A 26392-nucleotide genomic window follows, 5' to 3' on the forward strand; every position below is an offset into this window, starting at 1 on the left:
TAGGAGACAAAGGTCACATCAAGTGGACATACCAAACGTGAAAACACCAACTTTTTCATTCTAATGTTGACTGAGTGACTTTCAGCTGATGTTTGATGCCAGGTTGTGACAGAAACTCCATCAACAATTAGAATTAGACCACATTGAGCTGAAAGAAGCAAAAAAAAAAGAAGGTGCGAGAGGTCCTCTGTTTACGACAGAGTTCCATCTTTGCCAGTCTCATAATTAAATCAATTATGGTGTGATCAGCACAAACAGGGTTTTCAGGATGCCACTCAGAACTAAATAAAATGATAGTTTGATTATATTCTTCAAAAATAGAGAATTTGATCACTCACCACAGATAGGTGCCCATTCTTAGCCTTAGCCACCAACAGCTCTGATCCAGGTGTGAAGTCAATGAACCCTTCTTTTCCTTGGCCCACTGTAAATGTTATACTGGAGGAGAAGCAGAGGGATGATTAGATGAACTCGTAAAAACAGGACATTTTTAACAATGACAACAACATTGTCAAAGCAATCGCCATTCGCACTGAAAACCCTATAATATGCGTGCCAAGAATGGCTAAGAGCAAAACATTGGACTATTCTGAAGTGGCCCTGTATGAGCCCTGATCTAAATCCTATTGAACATCTGTGGAAGGAGCTGAACCATGCCGTCTGGAGAAAGCACAATTCAAACCTGAGACAATTGGCGCAGTTTGCTCATGAAGAGTGGGCCAAAATACCTGTTGAGAGGTGCAGAAGTCTCAATGAAAGTTACAAAAATTGTTTTGATTGCAGTGATCGCCTCAAAAGGTTGCGCAACAAAATATTAAGTTAAGGATACCATCATTTTTGTCAAGGTGTTTCACGAGTTTGTTTTTTTAAATAATTCTGTTGAACCACAATTCAAAAGCCATGTCTGATTTTTATTGGTTAATTTTAATTGAATTTTAATTTGTTATTACTTTTGTCAGATTCCAGCTATTTTTGTGACCACTGTTTTTTTCTTTTACGGGGGGGGGGCAAATATTTTGTCCACGTGTGTAACAGTTCTTCGCTATATCTACAAATGCAAGTTAAAATTCTACCATGCAAAGCTTGTATACAAATACAAACCCCAATTCCAATGAAGTTAGGACATTGTATAGAATGTTAATAATACAGACTACGATTTGCAAATCATTTTCAACCTCAATTCAACTGAATACACTGCAAAGAGAAGATAAAGTTCAAATTGATAAACATAGTTTTTTGTTTAGTTTTTTTGCAACTATTCACTCATTTTGAATAGGATGCCTGCAACATGTTCCATAAAAGCTGGGACAGGGTCATGTTTACCATTGTGTTACATCACCTTTCCTTTTGACAACACTCAATAAGCGTTTGGGAACTGAGTGTTGGAGCTTTGTTGAAGTTTTTAGGTAGAATTTTTCACCATTCTTGCTTGATGTACAACTTCAGTTGCTTTCTCCATTGTCGTATTTTGCACTTCGTAATGTGCCACGCATTTTCAAAGGGAGACAGGTCTTAACTGCTGTTTGGCCAGTCTCATTTCATTCGCTTTTACTAAGAAGCTAAGCTGTTGTAACACGTGCAGAATGTGGCTTGGCATTGCCTTGCTGAAAGCAGGGAAGTCCCTGAAAAACACGTTGCTTGGATGGCAGCATATGTTCCTCCAAAACCTTGTAAGTACTGTGCATTTCAGCATTAATGGTGCCATCACAGTTACCCATGCCATAGGACCAAACACACACCCATAGCAACTCAGACGCTGTCTTTTAAACTTTATGCTGATAACAATCCGGATGGTTCTTTTCCTCTTTGGCCCGGAGGACACAATGTCTGTGATTTCCAAAAACAAATTTGAAATGTGGACTCCTCAGACCGCAGCACAGTTTTACACTTTGCGCCAGTCCATCTCAGATGAGCTTGGGCCCAGGGAAGCCGGCAGAGTTCCTGGGTGTTGTTGATATATGGCTTTCACTTTGGATAGTAGAGTTTTAACATGCATTTGTAGATGTAGTGATGAATTGTGTGAACTGACAATGGTTTTCTGAAGTGTTCCTCACCCCACGTTAGGGTTGGGCATCGTTTGAATTTGAGCGATTCCAGTCCTGATTCCAATTCCTTATTTCGATTCCGCTTCAAAATGCTTCTCGATTCAGGTTCTTTTAGGGGGCTGGGTCAAAAAAGTTGGCATTTTTTAAATAAAGGGTGTCCAAATTATGAACATCCATTTTTTTTTTAGCAGCCTGCAGCACAGACTAAAATGAACATTTGACCTGAGGTTCTTTATAACAAGCATCAAACATCAAACCTATGAACTAAAAGGCAATGTGTGTTACCTGAATATTTATTAATTGTTTCAGCTAAAAGTTAAATATAGCATTGTTAAAATTGTTATTTGGGACTGTTTTATCACGTCAAATGGTTTATATGTGCAAGTTTGAACTTGACTTCCTGTTTTAAGCTTTTATTATGAAGGGTACGCACCGGAACTCAGCATTGTGGCATCAAAAATAACTTCACACAGCACCGGTGATTTTTATTTTTATTTATTTATTTTTAAATGGACGGAACCAAATGGTAAATGGACTGCACTTACAGTGGGTATGGAAAGTATTCAGACAACCTTAAATTTTTCACTCTTTGTTATATTGCAGCCATTTGCTAAAATAATGTTTTTTTCTCATTAATGTACACACAGCAAACTGAAATATCACACAGCCATAAGTATTCAGACCGTTTGCTCAGTATTTAGTATAAGCACCCTTTTGAGCTAATACAGCCATGAGTCTTTTTGGGAATGATGCAACAAGTTTTTGACACCTGGATTTGGGGAACTTCTGCCATTCCTCCTTGCAGATCCTCTCCAGTTCTGTCAGGTTGGATGGTGAATGTTGGTGGACAGCCATTTTCAGGTCTCTCCAGATGCTCAATTGGGTTTAAGACAGGGCTCTGGCTGGGCCATTCAAGAACAGTCACGGGTATGTTCTGAAGCCACTCCTTTGTTATTTTAGCTGTGTGCTTAGGGTCATTGTCTTGTTGGAAGTTGAACCTTCTGCCCAGTCTGAGGTCCTGAGCACTCTGGAGAATGTTTTCGTCCAGGACATCACTGTACTTGGGCGCATTCATCATCATGTACATTAATGAGGAAAAAATTTTTACTTAACTGATTTTAGCAAATGGCTGCAATACAACAAAGAGTGAAAAATTAAAGGGGGTCTGAATACTTTCCGTACCCACTGTAGCGCTTTATCTACACTATCACAGTGCCCAAAGCGCTTTAAAAGCCTCAAATGCTATAAAACGTTGATTCTTTTCCTTAGCCACCGATGAGGCACAAGGTTAGTGTTTGTAATACTGTAAGACAATGTTTACGTGAATTTTGTCCCAATTCATTGTGATGTAAAGTTGCTACGGCGAAGTTTTAGCTCAATGTTATTTATTTTTTTCTGTCATCGGCTCTTACGTTGGTTTGAAGACCAAAATAAACACTAAAAACCAAAAGTGCAAACAACCGTTTACCTTGTTAGCTGTCTCAATGTTGGCATAGATGTATTTTATTGTTTCACTCACCCAATTGACTGAGCGTTGACTTCACTGAAGCGCCATGCGGTATAGGCTGAGGCTCGGAGCGCGTCAGACGCTACACATCGTGAAAGCCTCCTTTGCACAATATAATCTTATTCCAAGTGTTGGACTGAGGCGACTGGTCATTAATTTTAACAAAGTTAAGACACACTTTTGTTCGCCGCCGCCGCCGTTTGGCACAAGCACGTCTTCTTTGTTGGTTTTCGCCACTTCTTCTTCGGGGTCGTCATACTAGGCATCGAAACTGGGAACCAAAATGTTTCAACGTTGGAACGTTAGTCCCGGTTCCAATCGGTTCTCGATGCCCAACCCTATCCCACGTGGGAATGTCCTTTATACAATGATGCCGGTTTTTAATGCAGTGCTGCCTGAGGGATCGAACGTCATTGGGATTAAATGTTGGTGTTTTGGCCTTGCCACTTATGTGCAGAGATTTCTACTTACTCTCTAAATCTTTTGATGACATTACGGAGATGATGAAATTCCTAAATTCCTTTCAATTGTACATTGAGAAACGTTCTCAAACTGTTGGACTATTTTCACACAGTTGTTCGGACTCATCCTTGCTTGTGAACAGCTGAGCCTTTAGGGGATGCTCATTTTATACCCAATCTTGACATTCAACTGTTTCCAATTAACCGTTTCACCTGCAAACAGGTATTTTTTAAACATTCTTCAACTTCCTAGTCTTTTGTGGCACCTGTCCCAGCCTTTTTGGAAAGTTTTGCAGGCATCATACTCAAAATGAGAGAATATTTGCAATAACAGTAATGTTCATCAGTTTGAACATTAAATATATTGGTCATGTATTCAATTGAATATAGGTTGACAAGGATTTTCAAATCATTGTATTCTGCTTTTATTTACGTTTTACACAACATCATCAAGTGATGCTAAACCCAAACCGGGTAAACTGAGAAAACATTAATATTTTCGTATGTCATTTAGGGGTACACATGATAGTTAGAGTATGTTTAATTGGTGGGAGTATTATAAGATGGTCCTTAGAAAAAAAATCTCCCCTGGTTTAGAGGGGAGAGTGTTTTCAAAGCTTTGAGACCAGTTTCTAATCAATTGGTGCATTCTTAGGCAACAAAATAAACAGCCAAAACAAAAGCATTTTGTATCCCTTTTTGAGTTGAAAATGTAATGTAAACAGTCCCTTTTGTTACTTATTCTGCAAGAACATACACTGATAATGATGTAATGTGTACTCTCACAAATGGTTCTCTAAGTTCTTACCTGCCCTGGTTGATGTTGATGGTGTTTACTTTGTCAGCACATATGGCAATCTTGGTCAAGGTCTCAATCACGTGTTCACTTTGTAGAACCACATCTCCCTGTGGAATTTAAATCCAAAGATGAAGTTATTGTGTTATGCAAAACATGCTCAGCCCAGTTCTTTTCCACACTACCTTCTGTTTGTTATCATCACTGGGCACGTGCAGAACAAACAGACCATCGCTGAGAGAGCTGACAGAGATACCTGTGCAGGAAGTTTGAATGAACAAAGGCCTGTGGATAAAAACAATTCATTTATCAGTTGACCTCTGACCTTTCAGAGCATCATAGTCAATGCGTTGCTTGAGCTTGGCATCCTCTACAATAATGGCACAGTTTGCCGTCAGAAGCAGCTGGCGTGGACGGGCCTTGTAGCCCTTCCTGTCGTACTTGGTGACTGGCACTGCATACTGGAAAGAAGAGTGGATTAGTAAGGAGTTGTATCCACCAGCTAGTCCCACTGGAAATTGACTCCACTAACCTTCAACTTCTCATTTCCCAGAGTCTGCAAAACCTTGGGATTTATGTTCTCGCCATCTGAACAGAGTTGAAGAGTCAGCAAATGATACTGTGTGTATTATGTGAATATGCAGAATTTTTATTTGAGGACACCAACCCAGTCTAGTGCTGACAAACAGCTTGGGTACACTTTGTGGGTAGTTGTCTTTCTTTTCCTTAAATATCTCACTTGCAATCATCTTCTGGTCCATCTGGCCAAACAGGATTGAAAAATAAAGCTGAAGGTCAGATAATGTAAGTCACACTACGGCACACAATGTGAAGCTGACTCAACAAGCATCACCTGGTGTTTCCACTCTGGGCTGATCTTCTTGCAGTAGCTCCACACCATGTTCTGCATGCAGAGCTTCCGCAAATGTTCTGAAGCCTAAAAAGACAGACAGTAAGTGTGTATACATGGTCACAAGCTTGTTTGCCTGCTCTTCCTCCCTACTACATAATTTATTTTCTAATAATATGGCCCATAATGAATGCTTGTCCAACTGCTTTCCCTTTTCCAAACTGTTTCTATTGGCTCTTGCCGTGACGGCTTCTTTCATTGTCTGCAAAAACTGGAATTTTTAATTTGTCGTTCAACAGAGCACATCTTTTAGGCAGTGATGTCACTCAAATCTAGTGTTCCACCATGCTTCAAAGCTCTGTGCATGTGTAATTCCTACCTCTGTAAGAGCTGCTGGTGGCATGGGCCAGCTTTTGTCCAGAACGTTCTTTGGCAGGTTCCTGCGCAGCTTCATGAGAAAGGAGTAGCGCACGTAATCAAGGAAATACTCATTTTCTGGACAGCGCTCCTTGTGGCGGTAAATGAAGCCTTTGATGAACCTAGGCGTGATTAAAAGAAATCTCAATATAGTGGTACCTTGACTTACGAGTTTCAGTCGTTCCATGACCAAGATCATAACTTAATTTATTCATATCAAATCAATTTTCCCCGCTGCTGCTTGAAAGTCAAATTTTAGATTGCAACTAATAAAAAAAATAAAAAAAAGTCAAACAAGCAACAGTTTAGAAGTTGGGGCAATGATACTCATATTTGGACTAAAATATGGACAAATATTTAACTTCACTTGCTGAATATGCCTAGACAGAATGTGAAATCATCAACTATCTTTTCTGTGTCTACCTGCGGATGGTGTCAGCAGCCTGCCGTCTGTGTTTGGCCCTCCTCCTACCCAAGATCCCCCTCCACCATGCCTGAACAGCAATAGCTGATAAAGACACACAAGAGACATTTCTATAGTGATTCAATATATCACATACAAAACACATCAGGAGAAGAATTCCTCACCTGAAGTTCTAAGTTTTTGGTACCTTGACCTCTGGCTATAGCCCCTCCATCCTGCCTGCAACATGGTGGCTGTGGGAGGACAGCAAGCAAAAAATAAACAGATTAAATTCAAGATGCAATACTTGTTTAACAAGCCACATTAACCAGATTATTCCAAGAGGTTTCCAGCCTAAAACAAAAAAAGAAGCATAAATGCTTTGACACGAAATTTCACCAAGGGGTAAGACATCACAGAATACAAACATACCGTTGGTGCTACAATATCTCAGCAAGTAAAACATTTTTCTAAAAAAAAAAAATAAAAAAAAAAGATCACTTGCAACTTTAATTTTCTCATATATTCCTTTCATAAAACAGAACCACAGATAAGAAGAATATAGTTGCGGGCAAAAAGCTTTATATAATTTACACAGTATTTTGTGGATATTGTGAAAGTGTATCATCAGCAATGTCAAAGGGTTCTCACCAAGACTGTGCTTCCTGGTCTCTAGGGCCTCTTCAGTGGCAAATAAGGTCTTCGGGAAACGGATGAAAAGTTTTGACCTGCAAAGTGGAGTTTCCACACATTTCTGACCATGCCATTAGTTTCCTCATCGTGTGTGTCAGTGCGTGTTAATGACCTGCCCAGCTTGTAGTCTTCAGGCTTGTACCCCAGGTGCTTGACCAACGCAGCAACTCCATCAGACAGTTTGCCCTCCCAGTTTGGCCAAGTCTCTGGGCACAGGGACTTGTACCTAAATAGAATAAAATAACAGATTTGTATAGCTATAACATCAATATAATGACTATCAGACCATCAAATGTGTACCTACCACAACAGAAAAGGTATAAAATTGTAAACTGAATGATTTCTAATTCAAAAATGTCTCGAGCAAAAGAGGGCTGATTGCAATTACATAAAGCTCGTGGCATCATATATTTGCTATACAATAGACACCTGTGAATCCCTGTCATGCATTGAGCAGGCTTAAAACAGACTGCGCCTTCTTATTAACCATAATAACCTAATAGTCATGGAGTAATAGAGTGAGTGTGATGCATGTCAAAAAGGTAAGGTTCATTCAACGATCCATGAGTCAAATTTAAACACCCAAGCAGTTTTAAGATCTTTTGAGCTTTCCCAGAACCTTATAGATGCAAATACAGTACATATACGCCAAATCATTTTCTAATGTATGACATTAAAATCAATGTTTTTCTGTTATAAACAAATACAATTATGTTATGTTTCATGTTCATAGCAAGGAGAAAAAAAAAAGAAAATGAGTTTAATATTATAAGAAAAACTTTACTATTTAAAACACAACATTCAAAGAACATAGCTCTGAATAAATGTTATTTGAAAGGATAAACGTGCGGAGAAGTTTCCAGTGATTCTTCTCAGGTTTACATAGTTTAAAGCCAATTTCCAGCTCTTTGTTCAAAATAGCACATGCAACGTTTGACTCAAATCTGGCTAGTGGCTCCAACACGTGCGGTCGGCAGAGGGGGAAATTGGTGGATTGTTATCTTAATGATAAACGAGGAAAAAAAATCCTCTGATCACCTCTGCAGGAAAACCTCGTAGCGCCGTCTATAAGCAAAGCCAGCTCGCCTCACCCTCAGATTCTCCATCAGTCCCAGGTACTTGACCTGGTGACGGATCAGAACATCGTCAAAGCGACCTGGTGACAAGAGGAGGTGATAGAATGGTTAGATTCAGGTCACAAACAGTCTGAGAAAAATGTAAAGCCTGTTGCAAAGAATGAACAAGCAAAAATCAGCAGTAGGAGTGACAAAGAGAAACAGTGTGATCCAACAAAAGGACAACTGTAGAGGCAAACAAAGGCCAATGCAGTATACTGACAACTACAAGGAGAATTTACAACGTGGCCCATTATGTGTCAATAAACAAAGTGTTTTGGTTGCAATCAGCAGAAGCACAGGATTAACATGACGTCAATGAACAAAATATTAGTTTCTGGAAGTTGCTAAGCTGCTTTAGCTGTGTTTACAAGAGTGGTTACATGAAGCTGACATAATACGTTTGAAGCTTTTCACCTGATCAAATGTCATTGTACGAGAGTAAAACTCCAACACAAAATGCTAAAGTCACATCTCATGATGTGCAGTCCTGCTATTCTCCATATACAATACCAGTCCAAAGTCTGGAAACACATTGAATAGCATGACAAAAAAAAGTCCAGACTTTGAACTGGTAATGCTACAATGCAGAAAACCCCATTTCTCATCCAATCATAAAATATAAACACGCTCCTTGTGGATGTGTTAATTGCAGAGTACAAATGCTCCTTCCTGTACATTGTATATAAATACAGTACCTTTACCTTGCATCTGTAAATGGGTAGATATAAACTACTTAGGAAATCACAGGAACATAGCCAGAGAGAAATGATAAAGTGAGATGTCTACGATCACGTACCTTTAGTTATCAAGACAATTTTAATCCAATAATTCACTTGTTGACCCACAACATTTTACGTAAAAGAAAAACAAGATATGACTTCATACTTGCTTGCTTGGAGTCATTGGGCTTGATGCAGCGAACATATGATGGCTCCTTGGACATGAGGATCTCCATGAGTTTTGCCAGACTGGCCTTGAACTGGGTTGCTGCCTGGAAAGGCAGACAAAGCAGGACAGACAACAGATGAGAACAGCAAGTCCAATTGGATGTGAAAAACTGTAAAGAGAAGCTGCATGGGTCTACACTGAGGGGAGTGACGCTGATGTCGGAAAGGATGACAGAAGGCAAGTGGTGACGGAGAGAATGATCGCATGGAGGAGAGGGGCTCCTCCCTCGCAGCCAGTGACAGTGCCCTGTTCGAGCCAGTGTGTGCGTACATGAAGGCCATTCCTCAGTGAGGGGGCGGCAACAGAGCATCCCTATCAGACTGCCCACTCAACACTGAGGGGGAACACATTTCTGCCTGTTTGCTGTGGGAAAGTATGTTGGGATGCCTGAGAGGGAGGCATATTACCGTGTCTGGACGTTTCTTGTCACTCAGCTCGTCCCTGTCGAAACACTGGTTCAGGATCTTGTTCTCTGACATGCACATAACCTTCAAACAGAAATGTAAAAGGACTTTGAACTGCCAAAGGAGACACAAACCAGCTAATTAAAATATTGAAGTTGCTGTTCTTTCCATCAGTCTCACCTCTTTCAAGTTCCGAAAGAGCAGGTCATTGTTCTTGTCCAGGAAACCTGAGGAGGGGATTCATTTGAAATTGAATTCGGATACATACACTAAGCTTCAGTACTATTTTACCTATTTTACATAAATTATTATAGTTTCTTTTCTGTTAAATAAATTCAGCTCATATTTACCTTCTTAATAAATTATATTTGTCAATTCCAGCTACCCACCATTCCACCTTAGATACAACTTGTTATACTTAGGGTCATGCATGGGTGAGCAGGACATCATAGTCAACGCGTTGCTTGAGCGTGGCCTCCTCTACAATAATGGCACACTGTCCCAGCTGAATTTGGGTAAGAGGTGGGGCATACCCTGGACTGGTCACCAGCCAATCACAGGTCACACAAGACAATCATTCACTCACATTCAACCTGATGAACAATTTCGGGTCTTCAATTAACCTAAAATGAATGTTTTTGAATGTGGGCAGAAGCCGTAGTACATGGAGAAAACCATCGCAAGTACGAGGAGAACATGCAAACTCCACACAGGAAGGCCAAAGCCTAGATTCAAACCCCAAACCAGATAACTGTGAGGCAGACATGCTCACTACTAGATCACCGTGAGGCCCATATTTTTCAATACTTAATACTTCAATTAATAGTTTTAATCAAAACATGTTTTACACCTGAAACCAATTTTTTTTAAAAGTTTGTTTCATTTTTTTCATCAATTACTTAAGCTTAATTTTTCCAAACAGTACAATTAAGTAGATGTGCATGGCAAGTTATACTCATGTCTGAGTATTTCAGATCAATCAATGCTTCACAAGTTGAGGCTTGAATACAATCACTGTAATATAATATTTAACCACGTTCAGGTCATGCTATCTTGGTCAATTTATGGATCAAACACCTGATGTGAATTTTGCCATCCATCCATCCATTTTCTGAGCCGCTTCTCCTCACTAGGGTCGCGGACGTGCTGGAGCCTATCCCAGCTGTCATCGGGCAGGAGGCGGGGTACACCCTGAACTGGTTGCCAGCCAATCGCAGGGCACATAGAAACAAACAACCATTCGCACTCACAGTCATGCCTACGGGCAATTTAGAGTCTCCAATTAATGCATGTTTTTGGGATGTGGGAGGAAACCGGAGTGCGCGGAGAAAACCCACGCAGGCACGGGGAGAACATGCAAACTCCACACAGGCGGGGCCGGGGATTGAACCCAGGTCCTAAGAACTGTGAGGCTGACGCTCTAACCAGTCGTCCACCGTGCCGCGTGAATTTTGCCATTCAGCTCCTTTTTAGAGAGCAGAAAACTGCAAAAAGTACTGAAAAATGTAACCGTTAGACATGCATTCAAATCTTCAGAGTCAAATAAGGTTCATCTGTAAAGATTGGGGGTGCATTTTAGAAAGCAGACTACCCCTAACTTTTTGTGTATGTACCATTGACATTGTAGTTGACCTCTCCAGCATAATGCAGCAGTCGGAATTCGTCACGACCCATTATCTTCCGCGTCTTTCCATCAGCAAGCTTATGACTGCAGGACACCGCAAATGTACATCAACACAAATTCAACTTGAACATGCATTGAATGATCTGCTGCAATATGCAAGACGCAAATAATGAAGTACAATGAGACCAAGTATGGAAACATTAGGGATATCATGTTAGGAATGCAGGAATTAAACTGACGTGACAAAGTGTGGATGACCTCCCACGGTGTTCTCCAGCTTCTCAAGGAAGGTGATGTCACTGGCATCTCCGGGTCTCAGACACTCTTCATCCTGTAGCAGTAACAAGAAAAGTATCAAGCGATTACTTCATCATCAGACCCCATATCAGTGAAAGGGTTATAAGTACAGTTCTTGCTATGAGTTTAATAAGATTATTATTAAGTTATGAGGATTTAGCTCTTAAAGGGGACATCACTGAAAATTGACTTTGAACTGCTTGTATACAAATCGGTCTCTGGCGTGCCTTCATCAGATGGGGGGGGGAGTCAATCTGCTGTGAGCTGCCTGTTTCCAAAACTTTGTCTGAGAGCGAGCCGTTCTAAATTTTTCCCCATTTCACATAAGTAGGGCAAATATATATAATACCGCTCTCACATCGATTTGCTCTGCCTTTGACATGTCCGCTACGCTGGGTGAATATTCACCATGTTGAAGTAAGAGATACAACATGGTAGCACTACCATGTCAATGCCAAAATGTAAACACAGATGCAGTACGAAGATTGATGTTAGCTAATGTCAGATTCTGAAAAGCAGCACATACTCATATGTTTGAAAAAGGGTTAGGCTTGTGCATGAGACAGAACCACCCCCACCCACCCAAAACCAAGGTAGTTCAGGATGTTAACATCAACTTTTAATCTGGTTAATAAAACAGAGCCTCCTTGGTAGAGATAATGAACCAGAATCATCACCAGAATGGATATGATGCCTTTAAACTTCTCTTCCACCAGGTCACAGATGATCTTGTTGTTGAAGTACTGCACTGGTTCCCACTAGAAAGAAAAAGCATTTTTGAGAGATCATTGTAAAAGAAAATGTAATTTATCCAACTTTAGGTGGCGTGGTCTGATAAACTGAATGGATAGAAACTTGCATGTGCCAAACAATAATTTGTCAGGTGAATAACAACAATGTCCTCATATGGGGTCCAGAGAATAAATGTGGCTAAAAGGTCCTCATCGGTCAAAAAATGCACATTGAGATATATTTTGTAATTCTACATTTAATTCCTATCAAAATGATATAATACGTGGTTTACAAGTTACAGCAATTTTGATGTTAAGTTGGAATCCCTAGTTTTCAGAAAAACGTGATTAAAATTTTGGGACATATATCTTTCAAAGATCCATAGCAACCAGTACCTTGGGAAACAGATACTGACTCCAAACTTTCAGGAAATGTTGAAAGACCAATGGAAAGTAAATTACAATAGCTGGTAAGGACATCATTAGAGATTTTAACCCTTTAACATCTGAAGAAGTTTTATATCTCAACAGATTAAATAGGCTGAAAATGGTGATTCAGCCTCAACCAAAAAATACATTTGAAAATCCCACTAAGGTTATAAATTAATCTCCTGAGGCATCATCATCATCTGCGTCTGCAAGAAAATAGTCCCCCTGCATCTAATGTATGCTGTTATCATGTGTAGCAGCACCACACAAATTCAGTGCACTCATCTCATTCAATGCATTGGCCACCTTTTTGGCCCGTTTTTTCACTCTTAGAGGCCATAATAAATTGCTACCAACAGTTACGAATCATCCAACAGTTGATATATTCTAAATATACTATACTTAACAATCATTTAAAAAACAGAATATATCAGGGGTGTCAACCCTTTTTTTCTTCCTCAGAGGGCCACATACAGAAAACAAACAAAGGATGAAAGGGACACTTTGAAATTCTTCAACTTTTTAATTTAATAAACATGCTAAAACCACGGCTTATTCACCTTACCATTATACAGCACTACTGATGACGTCCTAGTTTTAATCACCACATTGAAATTTTTCTATCGAGCAAGTACACGTGTTACAATTCTGGGACAACACCGCATGAATATATAGTTGACAACCCCCTCGCCCCTCCCACCAAAAGCTTGGGCGAGTAAGATCATTTTTAAAATCCATATGATAATCTTTATAATGTATTTTTTCTTTGCTTCTAACAAATGTGATGTAAATTGGTCAATTCACACTGACATTTGTTGGATCCTCCGCTGTCCAGGTCCCTTGTGCTGTTTCTCTGACCCGCCATGATGGCTCATATTTTCCATCGCTTCCAATGACTAATTTCATGAATACCCTAGTGAGGATAAGCGGAACGGAAGATGAATGAATGAATGAATGAATTATCAACTACAAATGTCTCTTAACCAAACAGTATATTTATTCCTTCCTGTGTATTTTAACAATTGTTAACAAGTGTTTGTTTGTTCTCGATTTTTTTTTTTTCCCCTATGCACGTTTGAGTGCCAAATTAAACTACACATCACCTGACTGCCATCTGCAAATACTGTTTGGCTTTTGACCATTATTTTGTAAACTTGGTCCCTTAGATTTCTAAAACTACTTTAAGTTCAACATTATTATAAGTTGTCTGTTTCTGTGTTTAACAAGCCTTACAACGATACTAGCCTTTAGAAAATAGAATAAAGATTAAGAAAGTTACGAACATTTGAAACTTGGATTCAACAAAAAAGGAGACCGTGTTCAATGTTATTTTTGGTGCATCTGCGGGCCACCCAAAAATGGATGATGGGACGCAAATGGCCCGTGGGCTGTAGTTTGGACACCCCTACAGTACAATGTGCTGGCGTCCTTGTTCTTTTGGTTTTCTTGCCGTCCACCTACATAGAATCTGCTGACAACTTTGACCTCCCTAGCTTAGCGTCACCGTAGGCACACAGCTACCTATTCATATTTGTTCTGCAGCGGCAGCAGTTGATTTCTTTCATTGTTTATTCATTTTCATGGGATTATACAGTAGCTGTACCTTCTCAATGAAAGCATTTTTTTCAAGGCATTAAGGTAGCAAATTCAGATCGATTCCAACTTATTTATTTCTCTCGTGTTTGAATCTGAAGATTTCCCCCCCCCGAACATAGTATGTGCTTGAGCGTAATGCCATGCGACTTCCCATCAGTTTTATGCTGGAGGGTCACATTATGGTGTATTTTCAGTTTGTATTGGTTGCTACATGCATTTATATAAACAATTTATGAAATGACGTCAAAGGAGAGGACTCCCTAGTTATATTACCTTTGGTCTGCTGGGACATGAAATTAAGAGACCTTATTTCGGGAGAAATTTCAGAATCGAAACTATTCACCAGCTGCTCTATTTGCCCATTACATGAAACTATACCTTGCGACAAGCAGACTCTTTAGCCAGAGCGGTTCATAAGCTCACAGCTCATGCAACACACAATGCATTGAATCCATCCATCCATTTACTGAGCCGCTTCTCCTCACTAGGGTCGCGGGCGTGCTGGAGCCTATCCCAGCTATCATCGGGCAGGAGGCCTGAACTGGTTGCCAGCCAATCGCAGGGCACATACAAACAAACAACCATTCGCACTCACATTCACACCTACAGGCAATTTAGAGTTGTCAATTAACCTAGCATGCATCTTTTTGGGATGTGGGAGGAAACCGGAGTGCCCGGAGAAAACCCACGCAGGCACGGGGAGAACATGCAAACTCCACACGGGGCCGGGGATTGAACCCTGGTCCTCAGAACTGTGAGGTTAATTTTACTCTCTACTTCACCCTTCTTTCCTTATTAGTCTTGTTATTCGAAAACCTGCAGTTCTAATTAATAAGTTCTCTCCTCCCTCAAGCTTTCTCTTCCTCTTTATCTTGTCAGTGTGCTCTCCTTAGGGACAACGACTACTATACCACTTAGCACAACACCACCTGCTGTACGTTATGTATGTGGTAATGTGTGCCGCTGACAAGTCCTGTTCACTTTGGTCCTGCTGGCTACATGCTAAACAGAGATGTGGACAGCTTTTGTAAACTTATGGGCAAAACCCAAGTTTCCATTTTAAAATCGCTCTAACCAGTCGTTCACCGTGCCGGGCATTGAATCCTGATATTCTTATTCTAAACACATTTCAAGGCCAGGGGCATAGCGGTCGAGCCTGCCCTTGCGACTTTGTCCATTCAGAATATTAGATGGGTGGCAACATCACCATGACAGCGACAATTGCTTTCAACACAAATGGACGTGGGCCATGAGATTCAGGTGTAAAACTTAACATTCTTCTTACACACAAGGTGGTGTTATACCACTGTTATGACGCTTATACTGCCTTGGAAGAAGCCAAATTTATAGGTCGACTTCAACCATCCATCCGGCATCGGTACCGTGAAAAAGCCAGCTAGATGGCCAGTGTGTATAGGATTATTGACTGACCCCAGCAGTATCATATTTAGGGTAAAGACTGAAGACCATGGTCCTGATTTCAAAAGATTATAGTCCTTATGAGGGTGAATTTGTCTTTTTGCTTAGACTAAACCCACAGACCAGATTTGTTCAGAAAAAGTAAAACAAAAAATATATAGAAAATCAATATAAATTAACACAAACATTGTTTAACATTGTCCCTTTGTTTTCATCTACCCATAAGAAAAAGTCTTCATAGTTGTAAGAAAAACAAAAACAAAAAACAAGATGGTGACATGTTTCCTAGTGGTTCTTCCTATTTTAAGTAAATTGAAGAAAAAAACTGACCGTGATGCCCTCGGCTTCGTACTCCTCCTGCTCCGATTTGAGTGTGAGCTCAATGAAAAGCTGTTGTAACTTCTCATTACAGTAGTTGATGCAGAACTGCTCAAAGCTGCAACATAAGTCACATAAACTCAAAGGCAGAAACGTCACGTGCTTTATTATTACTAAGTTAAAGCATACAAATTTAAGTACATTTGGTATGTACACGATATTGTGGAGATAAAGGTAATTTAAATTCAGATTCACCTAAGAACTAGCATTGGTAAATCACACTAATGTTACCGCAGCATGAGGACCTGCGCTTTCAAACTGCTGAACAGCTTCCTCAGAAAAGCTATGCGAATACTGAAGGGACTTGTGTACCTTATCATTAGTAAGTGCACTTAGTTGAGCCCACGTTAAAGCCTTTAGGCGAGCATTAAACAGGTTCAATGTAATGATTAGTTATTCACCTGTTGTGTTGGAAGACTTCAAAGCCATAGATGTCCAGCAGCCCAATGACAGAGTAGTGCTTGTAAGAGTCCTCCTGTAAAGCACAATAGCCCTTTTTAAAAAAACACCTAATTGAACTGAAAATAAAATATTGGGTAATTAAAGGATGCTTTGCCACGATTCTTAAGCCCTTGACCATCTTTCATCTTATTGTTCCTGTAGCTTTTGGATTACAAAGTGAGTCCAGTATTTTTTAAAATTATTATTATTATTTTTTAAATACAGTAAACCGACACAGATTTACTCGCAGATGGCTGATATCATGGAAGCTATTCTGTTGTCAATCTTTTATTATGTTAGGATGTTTTAGAAGGGAGCAGAGACTTGTGGTTGCACAAGTGTGCACACCTTCTCATATATAACTGGGTATGTGGGAGTTTTCAGAATTTACCAATTACATTCAAACTCCTACTAAATGAGAGTCAGCATACACCTGGCACCATTTAATGTGTCTGTGATTAATTCCAAACAAATTTTGGACTTTTCCTGCCATTTTCAGCAGAAGCCAAAGGTTTTGTGCTAACACTGTATTTTGAACTATACATAATTCACAGCATCTTGAATAAGGCCCCAGTTCCAGCTGAACAGCCTCAACGCATGATGCTGTTGATGTTTTTAAATTATTTATCTTTGGGAAAAACAATTTATATTACAAAATCCTGGCATTCCAATAGGGGTGTGTAGACATTTTATACTCACTGCATTTACAATATACTGTATGGTTCTTATATAAGTCTATACAGAGTATATTGGCATTTAAATTATCTTTGGAAAAAAAAAAAAAAAACATATAGATGACAAAATCCTAGCATTCAAATAGGGGTGTGTAGACATTTCATATTCACTGCATTTACAATATACTGTATGGTTCTCATATAAGTCTATACAGAGTATATCGGCATGTAGTGTATGTTTCTGCTACACATTGCAATGAAGTACAGCACAGGTTTTGTGTTGACCTTGAAAATAATGTCCACAAGGTGGCGTTCTGGTGTCATACTAAAAACTGGCACAACATGCACTGCACAGTCAAGCTACAATAGTTTTAAAAGTCCAATTCATGGGTGTATGTCTGTGTGCGTGCGTATCCACCGTGTATGCCAGTGAAGTGTTGATCTTGTTGACAAGCCAGGTGAAAGTGCGTCCATACACTGCCTTTGACAAAGCATCCCGAGCTGAGGATGCCTGTTCTAAGTTCAGAGGGCTGATCAGCTGTCGAAAAAACAAAGACATAAGGACATTAGACCCGCTCACAGTGTACATGTTTAAAATATAAAAGCCTATGACACCTGTGCTACTACGAGTGTGCATCTAATCCTACCTCCTCTCCCTTGGCGATTATCTTTTTGTGTGTGAGTGCCTCCGTCAGCACAGCCGCATTTACTCCTAACAACTGGAGAGACATAACAGCATTAGCAGGCACAACAGCTACACAAGTGACAAATAAATAGAAAGACAGACGTGACATCGTAACTATGGGATTTGTTAAATATGTTCTTTGGGAAAGTGAGAGACTGAATGAAGACTCACTGTTAAGTTTGAGCGAGTGCTAGAAGGGTTATGGAAAAGAAATCAATTTGGATCAGATATCTTTTACATGTGGAGTAACCCCTCCATGACTCCTGCTGGATAATATGCTGGCAATTTGTGATTATGTATTTGGCACATTGGTCCCCAAAAAAACTTTTAAAACTACGGACAGATATTTATATACAGTACTTTAAAAATGCAACATACAAATCGGATGGGCCCTGTAAGTCTGTCAGTATAAAAGAGATGTAAATAATATTAGATAAGGTAAGATAACCTTTATTATTGAAATAAGTAACCCCTGACTGAGTCCAACTGATTATGGAATATTTTTTAATCCTGATTCACATCATACTTCCATGGTGAGATTAGTTCAAATGAACCCAGGTGTCTTTCTCCAAGTGCTGATGAACTTGCTTGCTGCAACATCTTACCCTTGACAAATACTTGATCTGTGTGTCAGAAGTGATGCAGGCAATGCCGTCCTCACCGCCATACTGAACGTTCCCCAAGTGAAGTACACTGGCGATTATGTTCAATAACTCCTACACGAAAAAAAAAAACAAAGTGTGAGGGGAATGTGGAGGTGGTACAGTAAACGGAGTAAGCGGGAGGCAATCATAGAATATCGGAAAGGAAAAATATGGAGGAAGCGGGATATAAAAGGGAAGGCAATAAACTATGAGTGATAAGAGAAAGTGTATCATTATGAGCAACTTGGCAGACACTATTTTCTTTAAAAAGCATGTGTGCTGTACAAGTTCAAGATACTATATACAGTATGTAATAATCAAAATCATGTGGATTTGATTTTTACACCTCCCAAAAGGGGAGTGCAATCCTTCCAAGACTGAAAAAGACAGATTTATGTGCCCGGGGCAGAAGGAATACTTTATCTTACTTCTCGCCCTCGTCTGAAATGTTTTTTGTTATTTAAATGAGTGTCGGGTCTGGATGCAAGCCCAGACCCGTGAACCTGCCAGAACTATCTCACTGAACTATCTAAAAAAATAATAAATAAATAAATAAACAAACAGCCACATGCAATTTTTGTGGCTGACTGAGATATCTTCGAGAGGATATTTAGTAACAGGAGCAGTCTCGTGTGCCTTACACGACAAAAGCTACTCTACATGGCATGAACACACCTCACAAGAGTTGGAGAGAGACACACAGAGCCCTGAATGATGACAGTATATTTTACTGGCTGTAACATCCCCTTAAATTATAGTCGGTGCATTAATTACAGCCATACCTTTGTTCAGTTGTTAAAACTTTGTAGGCCTTGCACCTCCCAGTGGTGATAAAACAAATACGTCAGTCATTATTTACACATGGTATGTAATGTCCTTACCTCAACCTCATCCTCGTTAAAGCCAATCACAGTCAAGGCCTTCCTCACCACCTTCCAATCACTGCGGTCATTTATGGAGCTCACTTTGGGACAGTTACCCTAAAGATCAGGCACACACACAGCACTTGTAAAAAATAAATAAATAAATACATAAAAAAAACTAGCAACTTACTGTCTAATTACAATTGTTTTTTTTGCCCTTTTTATTAAACTTTGTAAAGTCAAAAGTGTCCACATACATCCACAAATCAGTTGAAAATGTCTGAACATGTCAACACTAATGTGCACAAAAACACATTTTGAGGTGTTTTTCACTTACTGTGTGTGTGTGTGTGTATAGGTAAGGGTTCAACATTAGTGCCTGTAGGCGCATTTGCCCACAAAGGAAAGAGGGTGACAGAAAGCCCACTAAGCTAAACTCCTAATGGGATTCCCTCTCTCACAAACATACTTGCACACAATCCTACATACAATTACCTACCAGCTGCTCTTTAGAGCTAAAGCTAAAATATTTTGATTTTTTTGACAAGGTATCGCTCATTAACACAGGGGGGGGGGGGAAACTACAACAAATTAGCATAACAACAACTTCATAAGAGCGGCAATAAACTGCATTGCAAATCAACTTTATGGAATTTCTGTACAACTGATGTGCCATCTTTGAGACATTGCTGTTAGGTACAGAAGTACATGGGGTGCATTTTCATGATTTTGCCTTTACTTACAAAGGATTTGAAATAACACAATCAAGATGTGACGAAAGTGTAGACTTTCACATTCAAGAGGTTTCACAAAAAGTGTAGCATCCTTACTTTGACTAGATACTGATACTGCTGAGGGTTCCTCTCTAAACCCAGCCGTCTCAGCAGGTCTTCCTCACCTCCCTCAATCAGCTGATAGAAGATGTGAAAGTTCCTTTCACCGTGGTTCTGGTGAACCACACGCGACTTCTCCAGCAGGTAATTAATGATGTGACCTCCCACCGGGGCACCCTGCCGACGGGACAAAGGCCAGGGACACATGGGAGAGCAAAGTGAGGGAGTATGGGAGGAGAGAGTAAAGCTGGGGTACTAAAGTGTGATTATAACATGCAGGTCAGGGTAAATATTGTAGGACCATGAACACAGATACAGGAGTGGAGGAGTAAAGTGATCACATTATAAAACGTGGAGACTCAGCTGCCTGAATGTTGATGCTTACAATCAGCAGCTGAATGAATTTCACATAACTGCCACTGTAAATCAGGCCATCTTGCTCACCTTGAAGTCGAATTGGATATCCATGTACTTGCCAAAGCGACTGGAATTGTCGTTACGCAATGTCTTGGCATTGCCAAAGGCCTGAGGGACAGACAAAGAAATGGTAAAGGATAAGGGAGGTTTGGGTCAGAAAAGAGGATTGATGGATTTAGAGGTAGGGAAAACACAGCGTAATACGGGAAAGTACCACAAAGAAAAGAAAAAAAATTCAAACGACAAGGTCAAAGTCCACAAATGACAAAATATAGTAACCACACACACCTGGAGAGCACCTGGACATGACATTCCAACATCAATAAAGAGCTACAATTATCTTGCAAACACATCACACACAGATTTTTTAAAAATCAAAACATTCTCAACAACACCTTAATGCTCATTTTAAAGTCTCTTTTTTAAGACATACATTAATATCAGTCTGATTGGAAGCCAACAGAATAAGAAATAGTCCTATACAAGTGAAATGCTTTATAAACCTCACCATCAGTGTGATCCAAAAACAAAACTTGGCGTCTCACCTCGAGCACAGGGTTGGACTGCAGAAGGCGGTCTTTGATGGTCTGCACCTGCTCACTGGCTGGACAGGTCACAGCGTAGTACTGCAGGATCTTCTTTGATGCTTCAGTCTTCCCGGCTCCACTCTCGCCAGAGATTAGGATGCACTGGTCTTTCCTCTCTGTCCTCATAGAACGGTACGAGTTATCGGCCACTGCGTAGCTGGCAAGTAGAGGGACAAATGAGAATTGTGTCAAGATTTTTTTTAAATAAATAAATATAAAAAACCCTAGTTTCTGTAAAAGTTTGTATTGAAGAGAAGACCCAATAAAAACTCAAATAGAGTAATAATTATTATTTTTGGCAATTTTTCCTTAGTAGTTTATACAAATTGTCTAGACGTTGTGTATATAGAAAGATTACTACATGAATTTATTATTGATCATTTTAGATAATTTCTTTTATTTGAATTTTGATTGTTGCTTAATCGTGCCTCAAAGAAAATGTTGCAAAATGGGATACACCGCTTCAACCAGCAGTCGCTGACCTTTGAATAAAAGTTCAGAATATTCAAGAGAGATTCTTTCAATCCTTGACAGAAACCTAGACACAAACACAGTTAATATAGTTTACCAAGGCATAGTTAGCACACAAGCTAACATCACATCAGGATCTCAGCATTGCTTCAGCTGTGTTAGTATTTATTGAAGTCTCTCTTGACTGTGTTCATGTTGAAAAGCTCACATTTCTCTACAAGACCCAGTAAGCTGTCGGTACTTTTTTCGTTGTGTTGTACGATTGGCTCAACTGTCTTTTTGTCTGCTTTTATCTGTTACTTATTCAATTGTTTAAAAAAATATTTAATTAAAATGTGCCGAAAATATTTTGTTACCACAAATTAATATAGTATATGATGAAAACTATTAATGTATCTAGGTTTCCCTTGCACGGACGCGGGTCACCGGGGCCCCCCTCTGGAGCCAGGCCTGGAGGCGGGTCTCGAAGACGAGCGTCTGGTGGGCGGGCCTGCACCCATGGGGCCCGGCCGGGCACAGCCCGAAAGGGTAACGTGGGTCCCCCTTCCCATGGGCTCACCACCTGTGGGAGGGGCCATAGGGGTCGGGTGCAGTGCAACCTGGGCGGTGGCCGAAGGCAGGGACCTTGGCGATCCGATCCCCGGCTACAGAAACTGGGTCTAGGGACGTGGAATGTCACCTCTCTGGCAGGGAAGGAGCCCGAGCTGGTGTGTGAGATCGAGAAGTTCCGACTACATATAGTCGGACTCTCCTCCACACACAGCTTGGGCTCTGGTACCAGTCCTCTTGAGAGGGGTTGGACTCTCTTCCACTCTGGAGTTGCCCACGGTGAGAGGCGCCGAGCAGGTGTGGGTATACTTATTGCCCCCTGGCTCGCCGCAAAGGGTGTGAGCCAGTGGGAAGAATACTTAGAAGACCTCCTCAATTCCACCAACACGCCTTCCCATGAGGGAGCAGAGTCTGGGTTCTCTGAGGCAGGCTCTCCTATCTCTGGGGCTGAGGTCACCAAGGTGGTTAAAAAGCTCCTCGTTTGCAAGGCCCTGGAGGATGGATGAGATTCGCCCGGAGTTCCTAAAGGCTCTGGATGTTGTGGGGCTGTCCTGGTTGACACGCCTCTGCAACATTGCGTGGACATTGGGGACAGTGCCTCTGGATTGGCAGACTGGGGTGTTGCTCCCCCTTTTTAAGAAGGGGGACCGGAGGGTGTGTTCCAACTACAGGGGGATCACACTCCTCAGCCTCCCTGGTAAGGTCTATTCAGGGGTGCTGGAGAGGAGGGTCCGTCTGGAAGTTGAATCTCAGATTCAGGAGGAGCAGTGTGGTTTTCGTCCTGGCCGTGGAACAGTGGTCCAGCTCTAAGAGCTGGATGAAGTGGCTGGGGAGAGGGAAGTCTGGGCGTCCCTGCTAAAGCTACTGCCCCCGTATCCGACCTCGGATAAGCGGTAGAAAATGGATGGATGGATGGATGAAAGTGTGTGTTCGTGTGAACTTGGAAAAGCAGTGGAAGGAAGGAATGACCATTCAGTCCAGAATAGAGTAACAGTGGTTACGGTATCATTTAGCAATGTCTTGCTCCTATCTGTTCTGACATGTTGTTTCAGCCTGTTTGGACACATACTGTAGCTGACACCTGACTAATTGAGAGATGATATAAACCAGCTTGGCCAAGGCCGCTTCAGATTGTATGTACAATATTGTGAAAGGCGGTGTACTGAGGGTCAGGTTCAGTTCAAAGGAATTCTCTCTCAAGGGGGGAACCTCCAGTAGTGTCATAATTTGCTTACATTTCTTTCCACACCTCCCTGACCCTGTCTCTCTGGCACTCCATCTCGACTTGCCATTTTTTCCCCTTTTCCACTCAGGGGGAGAAAACATTTGCAGTTAAGTGCTGAAGTAAAAACCACCACATCAGAAAGAGCGAGCTAGTGGGAGAATATTTGGTTGATGTCACCTCAGTCTCCATTAAGAAAATGTTTATGTAGTCGATGACCTAATGGTCTCAGGAGAATTTACTGCAAGTTTCCTCAGAATTCCTGTGGCAACCTTTCTAATAAACACATCGCCTTGTGGCATGGCATCGTTGAAACTCTTAGCAGAAATTGAGAGTGTTACAAAGTGAGCTAATGGTGTTTCAATATTCACAGTCTGACCACAGACTAACAACATTTAGAAGGCAGGTTCGAATGTTATGTCAATGTGGAGGAAAAATCTTCATAATACTTTAACAGACTTATTTTAGAAAGTAGTGGAAACACAAGGACATATTAAACACTGTCTAGTGTCTGGTCTAGTGTGAATGATTCAATCAAAGTTAAAACGGGCAGCAGTAGCTCATGTGTAAGGACTTGGGCTTTGGAATTGTTTTGAGTCCCGCTGCAGACAAATAAAAAGCACCGCTAGCTCAAAAGGTGCACCACCGTGTCGTGAATATCACAGACTCCAAAAACACAGAACTCCAAATTAAAGGACAAAGGGCTGTCCAAACCAGCCGTCAGCAATACCGTCACGAAAGACCCCCACTGGGTACAATGACCAAAAGACAGACGGTCTGGACTAACTTAATTAGCAATAGCTTATTAAGTCGGATCTGCAAAGCCACAAACTGGTGGAAAGAATGCGTCCCTTTTGAAGGTTCCGTTATCAACAACAAAAGAACCCCTGTAGTGACAAAGTGTTGCTGAACAGTGAACCAACAGCACAAGAGGAAACTCTTGGGACTGACAAATTGTTGATGCAAAGCTTAAGCTCTTGTTTTGTTGTGTTTTCCTATATTGCAGATGAAGAAATGTGATTTTATTATTGATTTCTGTTAAGCTGTGCTACTTGTTCCCTAGCATGCCTTCCCTCTTTTATGAACAAATATACGAAAGAATAGTATTAGGGCGGCGATGACACAATCAGTCATGTTTAGATTCAAATGAACGACAATTAAGGAAAGTTATTTTCCGTATCTCAAGACTATGAGCCAAGCGTGAGATACGAGAGAAAGTTTAGTTACCCCAAATTATTTTTAAAGAAAATTAGCACACAAAGAAACCTTTGCGCCCATCATAAACTAGGGTGGCTCCACCCCTCCCCTTCTTGTTTGTCTCCCGGAAGTTTAAAACGAGAAGCTCGGCCCACCTCTTATTGAGCGGAAGAAAGAGAGAACCTTTAGTTCTTGCTCTGGTTCCTGATCTCTCGAAGTGCTAGGTTTCGACCTAGCCAACCCAAGTTTTTTGGCAAAGCTGAACTTTCTTCTTCCTTCAAGTCAGTCAAGGCGCTCAGGGCAAACCTCTTCCTTGTGGCGCGCAGCATCCTTGGGTGCCGCTTTAAACCATGAGTCAAACTTTCCCATTTACCAAATTAAGTAGAAATTGGTGTATCACATATTGGGTTTAAGATTACAAGTGGGAAAATCTCAGTAGAATATGGATTTTCCTCCCTTTTCTATTTTTGCATTTTACTCTGTACTTGGATAATTAGAAATTATCCATCCATTGTCTGTACTGTTTATCCTAAACCTGACAAGGTATGTGGACTGTGCGCTTTGTGTTTCTTGAATCAACGATTACAACCGCTACTGTCGGAGAACTACCCAGATTACATTAGTCTAGCAACCCTTCAGAAATAACTGATTTATCGAAGTTTTGTCATTGCTACGACCTGTTCATAACAAACAAAGGAATGTGGTGCCCCTTTTAACGATAAAGATCGTACAGTCGGTAATGCCAACACTTAGTTTCATTTTATCTGACTAATGGTTGTGGGGAGGTACGGCTGGTGGTCCCTTTCGTGATCTTTCAACAAATTAAGTAAATTAATAACTGATTCACGCTACAACTGTTTGTGGTGCCTTTCACTTTTACATCCCTACTTGCATGCCTGCATGTGGGTAATCTGGCTTTCTGTGTTGTGCGCAACACATATACAATAGAGTGTGAGTTCCCCTTGAGGCATTTTAACAAAGATAATCAATTAAAAATATTAAATTAAACCAATGTGCAAAACTATGGTTAATGTTTGTGCAATAAAATAACCCTTTCCTTAATCAGTAAATACAGAATTTTCACATTTACGGAGAGTCCTGAGTTTACGACAAAGTTCCAGTCCGATGGCAGCGACATAAAAATTTGTATGTACAGTGGGTTGGAACACAAAGTAGCCTATCACCAGTCTATGCTAATGCAGTAGAAAAGTCATAATTTTCATAAATACTTTTATGAAAAATACTTCTAGGCCATAACTATAAAACAATCAAATAAAAAAAATAATAAGTAAGGCTGCGGGTGCCACATGACGACATTCTTACGCCGCGCCTCATTTGTAACCTCGAAATGCCATATGTCGAGACCGACGTAAACTGAAGACATGCTGTGTTTTTGAATGGATTCTAATAAGGATTACTGTACCAGTAAAAAAATAAAATAATAAAAAATAAAAAATAAAATAAATAAAAAAGCTTTCTTACATGTGTGGTGAGACCTCATAGAAGTTGACCCCACGGTATCGCTGCATATGGTTCTTGGTATAGATCTCCAAGTCTTTATATGGGTTAACGGACACCAGCACGGAGCCAATGTAAGTCTGAAACAAGATACAGTCACATTTCACATATAGTTAAAGAAATACAGTTTGAATGCAAATTTCAGTTTAAATAGACATCAACCATAATTGAGGAG

The 26392-nt window shown here is 40.5% G+C and overlaps 1 protein-coding gene across 3 annotated transcripts in view; it reads right to left on the bottom strand.

Annotated features, from left to right (window-relative positions):
• The window catches only part of LOC133481972 (unconventional myosin-Ic-like), an 85190-nt gene that overhangs the window by 2404 nt on the left and 56394 nt on the right, over nucleotides 1-26392 (bottom strand). For all 3 annotated transcript variants that reach the window (XM_061781412.1, XM_061781414.1, XM_061781413.1), the window contains 29 exons: nucleotides 26182-26297; nucleotides 21219-21417; nucleotides 20701-20781; nucleotides 20254-20433; nucleotides 19442-19540; nucleotides 18522-18632; nucleotides 17879-17950; nucleotides 17650-17769; nucleotides 16518-16591; nucleotides 16069-16174; nucleotides 12241-12321; nucleotides 11506-11597; nucleotides 11256-11350; nucleotides 9823-9869; nucleotides 9646-9726; nucleotides 9176-9281; nucleotides 8211-8328; nucleotides 7285-7398; nucleotides 7131-7207; nucleotides 6665-6733; nucleotides 6500-6584; nucleotides 6039-6198; nucleotides 5663-5746; nucleotides 5477-5570; nucleotides 5342-5397; nucleotides 5135-5270; nucleotides 4995-5065; nucleotides 4822-4919; nucleotides 339-438 (listed from right to left, as the gene is read on the bottom strand). In XM_061781412.1, coding sequence (XP_061637396.1) covers nucleotides 339-438; nucleotides 4822-4919; nucleotides 4995-5065; nucleotides 5135-5270; nucleotides 5342-5397; nucleotides 5477-5570; nucleotides 5663-5746; nucleotides 6039-6198; nucleotides 6500-6584; nucleotides 6665-6733; nucleotides 7131-7207; nucleotides 7285-7398; nucleotides 8211-8328; nucleotides 9176-9281; nucleotides 9646-9726; nucleotides 9823-9869; nucleotides 11256-11350; nucleotides 11506-11597; nucleotides 12241-12321; nucleotides 16069-16174; nucleotides 16518-16591; nucleotides 17650-17769; nucleotides 17879-17950; nucleotides 18522-18632; nucleotides 19442-19540; nucleotides 20254-20433; nucleotides 20701-20781; nucleotides 21219-21417; nucleotides 26182-26297 — 2922 coding nt within the window. The remainder of the gene's footprint in view (nucleotides 1-338; nucleotides 439-4821; nucleotides 4920-4994; nucleotides 5066-5134; nucleotides 5271-5341; nucleotides 5398-5476; nucleotides 5571-5662; nucleotides 5747-6038; nucleotides 6199-6499; nucleotides 6585-6664; nucleotides 6734-7130; nucleotides 7208-7284; nucleotides 7399-8210; nucleotides 8329-9175; nucleotides 9282-9645; nucleotides 9727-9822; nucleotides 9870-11255; nucleotides 11351-11505; nucleotides 11598-12240; nucleotides 12322-16068; nucleotides 16175-16517; nucleotides 16592-17649; nucleotides 17770-17878; nucleotides 17951-18521; nucleotides 18633-19441; nucleotides 19541-20253; nucleotides 20434-20700; nucleotides 20782-21218; nucleotides 21418-26181; nucleotides 26298-26392) is intronic.

This window comes from Phyllopteryx taeniolatus, chromosome 8 (assembly GCF_024500385.1).
Source record: "Phyllopteryx taeniolatus isolate TA_2022b chromosome 8, UOR_Ptae_1.2, whole genome shotgun sequence".
Lineage (NCBI taxonomy): Eukaryota > Metazoa > Chordata > Actinopteri > Syngnathiformes > Syngnathidae > Phyllopteryx > Phyllopteryx taeniolatus.